This window comes from Zea mays, chromosome 9 (genome assembly GCF_902167145.1).
Source record: "Zea mays cultivar B73 chromosome 9, Zm-B73-REFERENCE-NAM-5.0, whole genome shotgun sequence".
In the NCBI taxonomy this organism is placed as follows: domain Eukaryota; kingdom Viridiplantae; phylum Streptophyta; class Magnoliopsida; order Poales; family Poaceae; genus Zea; species Zea mays.
This window is the reverse complement of record NC_050104.1, coordinates 6599624-6607481: the sequence shown is the minus strand read 5'-3', so window position 1 is coordinate 6607481 and position 7858 is coordinate 6599624. Positions and strand designations below refer to the sequence as shown.

The 7858-nt window shown below is 51.6% G+C and overlaps 1 protein-coding gene across 1 annotated transcript; it reads left to right on the top strand.

The window, feature by feature from the left end:
- Positions 1-1542: 1542 nt before the first annotated feature.
- LOC109942441 (uncharacterized protein At3g28850) lies at positions 1543-3702 on the top strand. Its single transcript, XM_020544449.3, has one exon. The coding sequence runs from the start codon at positions 2227-2229 to the stop codon at positions 3538-3540; it is 1314 nt and encodes a 437-aa protein (XP_020400038.1). The 5' UTR covers positions 1543-2226; the 3' UTR covers positions 3541-3702.
- The last annotated feature ends 4156 nt before the right edge of the window (positions 3703-7858 follow it).

Below are 7858 nucleotides of genomic sequence, written 5' to 3'. Positions count from 1 at the left end.
TTTCAGTCAGCTTCTATAAAATTCGTTGGGGGCAAAAACCATCCAAAATCAACATAAAACACATAATTGGTTGAGTCGTTGTAATAGTAGGAATCTGTCACTTTCTAGATCCTGAGCCCTATGAACAACTTTATTTTCCTCCACACTTAATCGTAATGATACTCAAATTTTTCCCACAGCCAGATTTTCAGAAAAACTGGTCAGAAAAAAGCTGAACCAAACAGACCCAATATCACGTCTCACCTCACGAGCCATGCTCGCTAAAACAACAGCAAAAAGACCCGCGCGCGGTGGCGCTTGACATCTTGTGGCTAGAGATGGCAATGGGTACCCGAAACCCGAATACCCGACGGGTTTTACCCGATATGAAGGCGGGTACGGGATGATTTCTCTACCCGCGGGTATGTTAATGGGTAAAAACCTCTACCCGTTGGGTAGACGGGTACGGGTATGGGTTGGTACTACCCATACCCGTCTACCCGTGGGTAAAATATACCCGCATCAATAGCACTATAAACATCTAATAGAGTCCAACTTAGCTAGAATAAAACTCTTCTCTAATTATCATTTGTCTAGATACCAAGTTATGTAATCATATAATTTGTTATATGTGAAATTAAAGTTGTTTTTATATGTTTCTTTAATATTTTGAGTGATTGGTATATTGGAATTTAATTCTTTCCTTGCGGGTATGGGTTACCCGACGGGTAAAAATACCCACGCGGGTACGGGTATGGGTAAGATTTTATACCCGCGAGTATATATGGGTAACCCGACGGGTAGAATTTTTTTGATGGGTACGGGTATGGAATGGTACTACCTGACGGGTATGTACCCGTTGCCATCGCTACTTGTGGCAGAAGCCTGAAGCTTGGTCATAGGCAGGCTGCAGGCAGGCGCCTGCTCGCATCGTTCGTTCCGTTCCGTTCCGTTCCAGCGCTGGCCGATGGGTTCGAAGTAAAAACGGACCCCGGCCGGGCCGGCGGCCGGCCAAAGCTGTGCACGGAAACGGCATCGATCCGGCTTTAGCCAACAAAAGTCGTCGAGCAGTAGCTTTTTTTTTTTGCTTCCTTTTGTCCAGAGAGAGCAGTAGAAGATCATTACTTTTTGTATAGAAGGATTACGAATTCAGTTGAATTTGGACGCCGGACCGGAGGCCGGATATATACTTAACCGCTGGCACGTGCTGGTGGCTTATGATTATTACTCGCATCGCATCGGCAGGCGCTGTGTGCACTCGTCAGGGATCAGCTCAGCTGTCGCGCCCAATGCTCTTACTGCCGGAATGATAAGCTCTCATGCGTCTGCCGCCCTGCGCGGGAATCCGTCGGTGTCGGAAACTTGTGATGGGCACAGAACCGCAGAAGGGTTTATCGTTACGTACGTGGCCGGATAAAGCGAGTAAACCCGTTAGCCAGTTGCCCAGTTCAAAATCTTGAAGTGGACGCCTGACCTGACCACGCAAGTTAACGAGAGAAGAAAAAAAAAATAACCATCAACGGTTTTTCTTTTGAAAAACAAAATAAAGAAGGAAAAAGCCGGAGTCGTTCCAACAGAAGGAAGGTTGGAGTCGATACGATACGATACGATACTACGACGGCGCAACTCCCGTCCCGTGCACACAGCTCACGAACGGGGAATGCGTCGCGCGGCCGGGAACGGGTCCTTGTCGATGCCGCAACCTTTCTGCGTCGAAATTCTTCCAGACCTTTCGTTTCGCCATTACTCCCCCTGATGTGATGACAAGAGACCATCCGCCCCCGCAGCAACTGCACGGCTGCGGCTGCTACTGAGGCTGCGGCACACAGGGTGGGAGTGGGGAGTGGGAATGCGCCGCGCCGTGCAGTACCGAGAGCGAGGCACATGGTTTCAGTGCCGCGGATAGAGAATTCCACGCGCACAGGCACAGCGCCACGGTGCGCGTACGTTTCAGTACGCCGCCTGGGCACCGCCTAAATGCACCGGCCTCGTCCAGTCGTCCGCGAAAGGGCGGTGGTGCGTATGCGTTCCCTCCCTCCCGACCCGGGCTCTGCTGCCTCTCGTGATCTCGTCGCGGACCGCTTCCCACCCAAGATTTCCACTAGTTTGACCTCCCGACCGGGTTCTAGCCGTTCCCTCCTCCTCCTCCTACTCCACCCCGCAGTTCAACGGCAGGCAGCGTCAGGTTCTTGATCGAGTTGCTCCCTTCCCTTCCTTACCCGCCGCCGCGGCCCACGGTGCACGTGCATGGGCTGCAAGGGCTCCAAGCACGCGCTGCATGGGGCCACTGGACTGCCGGCGCGGGCGCCAGAGCCGCAGAGCCGATCGGGCCGCTGGGCCCCGCCGCGGCACTCCGTCGCGCTGCGCTCGTCCACGCTCGGGACGCTCAGCCTCGACCGCGCCGCCGCGGCCGTCGCGGCGGCGGGCCTTTCTTTCGACGCTGCAGGACGAGGCGCCGGCGGCGGGGACGAGTCGGGCACGATGACGAAGGCCGGCGGCAGCGACGGCGTCGACGGTGGCGCAGGGACCAAGCTGTTGGGGCCGTCGCTCGGCGGATGGCGCCCGAAGAGGGTGGAGGCGCCGCGGAGGGCCGTCGCGCCGCGGACGCCGAGCAAGACGCCGGGGCGCGACCCCGAGGAGATCAACGTGTGGGAGCTCATGGAGGGTCTCGACGACGACGACGAGGAGGACGAAGCGACGGACGACAACGTCCGCGGCGTCGGCGACGGCGACGGCGTCGAGCGGAAGGCGCAGTCGGCGCCCGGGTCCCCCGCGCACCCGGTGCTCGACCCGGACCTCCTGGACGCGTTCCGGAAGGCGCTCGACGACCTGACGGCGACGCCAGCAGGCTCGCCTTCGCCACTTCCTGGTTCCGCCGCGAAACGCAACGGCGGAGGCGGCGGCGGCGACGTCGAGACGCGCGGAATCCCGACGTTCCCGGGCATCGTGCGGGCGCGGGTCGACGTGTTCCAGGAAAAGATCAACGCCAGGAGTAGGACGAGGACGAAGCTAGCCAGGAAGGCCTCTCCGCCGGCGCCGGCGCCGGACAGCGCGGGCCGAGTCGTCGTGTACCTCACCAGCCTCCGCGGGGTCCGGCAGACGTACGAGGACTGCTGGTCCACGAGCGCGCTGCTCCGCGGATACGGCGTCCGCGCCGACGAGCGCGACCTGTCCATGCACGCCGGGTTCAAGGACGAGCTCCGCGCCGCGCTCGCGCTCGGCGACGGAGGCCGCCTGCCGCCGCTCCCGCAGGTGTTCGTGGACGGCCGGCGTCTGGGCGGCGCCGAGGAGGTCCGCCGCCTGCACGAGGCCGGGGAGCTCGGGGCGGCCCTCGGCGTCTGCGACGCGGCGCCGTGCACCGCCGCCGCCAAGGGAGGCGCCGGCGCGCAGGACGCCTGTGCCGCCTGCGGCGGGGTGCGGTTCGTGCCGTGCGACGGGTGCTCTGGCAGCTGCAAGGTGTTCGTGGAGGACGAGGATGATGCCTGTGCCTCCCGTGGCGGAGCGTTCAGGCGGTGCCCCAAGTGTAACGAGAACGGGCTAGTGAAATGCGTCGTTTGCTAGAGGAGTGGCGGGTTTGCAAAAAAAAAAAAAAAAATTTGCGAGTTTGTGTGGAGTTTTTTACAGCTCCATTCTTGTTTGATTTGATGAGCGGTCTCGATCGTGATCGACTACTTGTACAGCAGATCAACAGAAAACAAACGACCATTTGGATTTCGATGAGAATATCAGAGTGGAAGACCAAAACCAAATACTCTATCCGCCCGCGGCTCTAGCACGGAGTCGGCCATTACCTTGTGGGAAGCGAAATTTACATTCGGACAACGCTTGGCAGTCAGGCAGTGGCAAACTAACAGTAGGCCAGTGGCAGGAATCAGTAACTGCAAGTGCTTCCAGATCCCTCAACAAAGCACACAGACACTGGAACTATACAATCTGATACTCACTGCAAGAGGAATAGAGAGTTCGAAAAAGCAGCAAGGGAAGGGATCGAAGATAGGAGATCCAACAGGCCGTGGAAGGGAGAGAAACCAAAGATACATTGAGAACTACAGGAGCAATAGAGAGGGATTCAGAACAGGTAGAACGCATGAAGGAAAGAGTCTGTTGGCTTCTGAATAATTCTTCGATGCCTCTCACAAGTTACGTTGTTTCCTTTCGTACTCTTCAGTGCCACGACACAGCCCACGGGCCCTTTTGTTTGCTGCCCATAGTAGTCTGACATTCCTCCCGTCCTCCAGCAGGCCGTGTAAATTACTGTTTTATATTATAAATAGCATTATTTGCAAAATGGAGTTTGAAATAAAGAGAGATAGAGAGTGTGACAGAGATTCTGCTGGATTAGTTCCTTGAAATACAGCTTGTCCCCAAGCCGCTATATGGAAACCATCAATATCTCTTGGCTCTTGGAGTCTAACATCGGCGTCTATCGTTATTCCTTTAGTTGTCGCTTCGCTTCTCAAAACATCACACTGGCACACAGTATGAAGAACTGAATACCCTGTGCCTGTCATCAACCAATCTTGGCATAGTTGGAGTTATACAGTTGCTGAATGGCACCGACAGGAGCATTCAGTAGAAGCAATACCTTGTGGTGGACTGCATCGTCAATAACCTCAAGCAAAATAGTACCCAAAAACGAATGTACCTCATTTCTGATAGTGAAGAATCCATCAGCTCACATCTCGTCTCTATCAGAATAACTCGTTGTGTCTACAAACCCTGAATATGGGGTATCCACTCTTGCTATGTCAAGGTGAGACCCCGATGGCCAGCCCAACGCGGGGCTAAGGCCCACCATATGGAGTTGTGGCCAGGTCGGGCTTGTCTCCTGGGCTGGTTCACCATCTCCATCAAGCCCCATAAAGGTAAGAATCAACAACTTCAACTATAGATCTGGGACCTTGCAAATAGGACCCGTACCTCCTTGTGGGCCCGTTGGATCCTTGGTGAAAGGGGCCCAGAGGGAGCACAAAAACCCGGAGAAGAAAACACTCTCTAGCTGCAGCATCGAACCTTCAAAGTGGCTCCGAGTCCATAAAATACAATTCGGACCTCATGCCAGGTGAGGTCCGGTGTCACCACGTGTCCGGACAGGTGCGATCGAGACCTGGACCCCTTCGGGTGCGGTCTGAGCCCACGGTCAGGGAAGGCCTAGGAATGTCATGTCATCACTTTATTTCTGGGTATGCCCCTTGTCCAAGCAGAGGTCCGGTGCGTAAGCGACTGGATAATGCCTAATGGAAGCCTCTGACATAGGGTCCGCTAGCATTGAGTGCGGATGGGATGCATACTTGTCCGCCAGTGGCGGGTAGCGTATCTCTGACATTAAATGCACGGGGCGCGCTAGACCTGCAACATGTGGATCTTACTGTTACTCGCACGTTACCGAGGCAAAGGCATTGTGTCACACCCGGTTTTGGAAGGTAAACCGAATGCGAACCATGTACGTGCACTTATTGAAAGGGAAATAGGGTGAAACCTTTCCCTAAATATTTTTGGTGGTTGAATTGCCCAACACAAATAATTGGACTAACTAGTTTGTTCTAGATTATACATTCTACAGGTGCCAAAGATTCAACACAAACCAATCAAAAGAACAAGTTAGGCTTCAAAAGAAAGGAGAAAAAAGGAAACCGAAGTGTGCCCTGGTCTGGCGCACCGGACTGTCCGGTGCGCCACCGGACAGTGTCCGGTGCGCCAGGGTGAATCAGCTCAAACTCTTCAGCTTCGGGTTTCCCAGGCGCACCTCCGCTATAATTCACCGGACTGTCCGATGTGCCAGCGGAGCAACGGCTATCTGCGCGCAACGGTCGACTCTGCAAAGTAAACAGTGCAATTCAGATGTCAGAGCAGATGGTCAGAGGGGCACCGGACTGTCCGGTGTAGCACCGGACTGTCCGGTGCCGCATGAGGACAAAGCCTCCAACGGTCGACCAGCTCCAACCGACCACTTCAAGGTGTCCGGTGGCGCACCGGACTGTCCGGTGTGCCCATCGCCAGTAGCCTTCTCCAACGGCTACAATTTGGTTGGTGGTTATAAATACCACCCCAACCGACCACTTCAAGGTGTGGGAGCCCAAGCAACATTCCAAGTCATTTAGTTGACATACTCAAGCCCTCCCAACCACATATATTCATTGATCCATCCTATACACAAGATTTAGACCACTACAACCAACACAAGTGCCACAAAAGAGAGAGCTAGCAAAAGAAAGCCTCTTGTGAGAGTTTAGCTCTAGTGCCTTGTGAGATTGATTGAGAGATAGTGAGTGCTACATCTTTGTGTTTGTTTGCGCGTGGAGTTTTGACTCCCATTGAACTTCCTCCAAAGTTTTGGAGGCTTGTAAAAGCTAGCAAGAGACACCAAAGAGTGTGGTGGTCATTACGGGATCTTAAGTGATCCTTGAGAAGAAGAAGAGCTCGCCGGTCTTTGGTGATCGGTGGAGAGAGGGAAAGGGTTGAAAAATACCTGTCCTTAGTGGACTCCTCAACGGGGACTAGGCCTTCGAGGGCTGAACCTCAGTAAAACAAATCACCCGTGTCTCGTGTGCTTATTGCTTGTGATTTGTTGGTTCTTTCCCTTTCTAAGTTTTTTCTTGTGCTATTCTTTGCTAAAACTATTTGGTGTTGCTTTAAGTTAAATTCTCATTTAGTGAAGCACACCTTGCAAGAAAGAACTTGTGCTATTGCTCTTCTTATCTAAGCCCTCGTGATTTATTCTCATAGACTTATTAATAGTATTGTTTTATCAATTTCGCATTATTTGAAAGCAATACTCTTTACAAGCAAGGACTTAGTTTTTATACTCTGATAAATGTATATCTTGTTCTAACCACTAATCAAGGGATCCAGTTGGGGGATAAAGTTTTAATTTTTAGGTTTCGCCTATCCACCCACCTCTAGGCGACTTTCAATTGGTATCAAAGCTAGGCACTTTATATTGAGTCTAACAACTCGAAGTGATGGCTCAAAGAAGATCCCAAAAGAACAAGAACACAACTCGGAAGGAGGTAACTCTTGAGATTTTATTTGATGATTGTTCTAATTATGCTTCTTGGTCTACTAGTGTGATAAATGCTTTTTGAACTATAGATCCACGATTAGAACAAATTATAGATGAGAGTATCATACCCTCTGATTATGATGCTTCCGAGGAAGGTCAAAGATGTATACGCTTAAACCATCTAGCTCTTGACATCTTAGGCAATTCTCTTAGCGAAGAAGATTAGCATGCCTTCATTACAAATTATAATGAACATATTCCTGATGCGCATGATATTTGGACTAGGATCAAAAGTAAATTCGATGAGTTCAAATATGATAGTTCATATGATGCTTCTACTTCCTTTAGTTCTTGTGATACTAACCCCTTGAAGGAAGAAGAAGAAAATGAACGATGGAGACCAAACGATGAATCCACCTCTCCAAAAGGTTTGTCTTCCATTTTGATTCCCACATATGTTGTGTGGCTAATGAAAATGATAGCGGAAGCACAAACGAGGATGAGGAGGAAGAAAGAAGCTTCATGCAACTGTACGCTCGCCTAAGGCACGAAGATAAGGCGGTCATGCTCAAACTTCTAGAAAGAGCGAGAGAGCAAAGCGAAGCTCATCAAAGGCTAGAAAATGTTCTCTCCATGAAAATGCTATACTTTGACGAGTTGACTAAAGAACATGAGGAGCTAAAGTGCTCTCATGTTGATTTGGTCCAAAGGTATGAAACTATTTCAATTGAGCAAGATAACACTTTACATTGTATCGCTCAATTAGTAAATAGGAATGCCTTGCTTAAGGACCAAGTAGAAAAGCTAAAAGATGGAAATCTAGCTTTTCAAGAAAAATATGATATGCTCCTATGTTCTCATAAAAATCTTATGGAT

Coding starts and splice junctions, on each gene's coding strand:
- LOC109942441 (XM_020544449.3), top strand. CDS start 2,227: ATGGGCTGCAAGGGCTCCAAGCACGCGCTGCATGGGGCCACTGGACTG.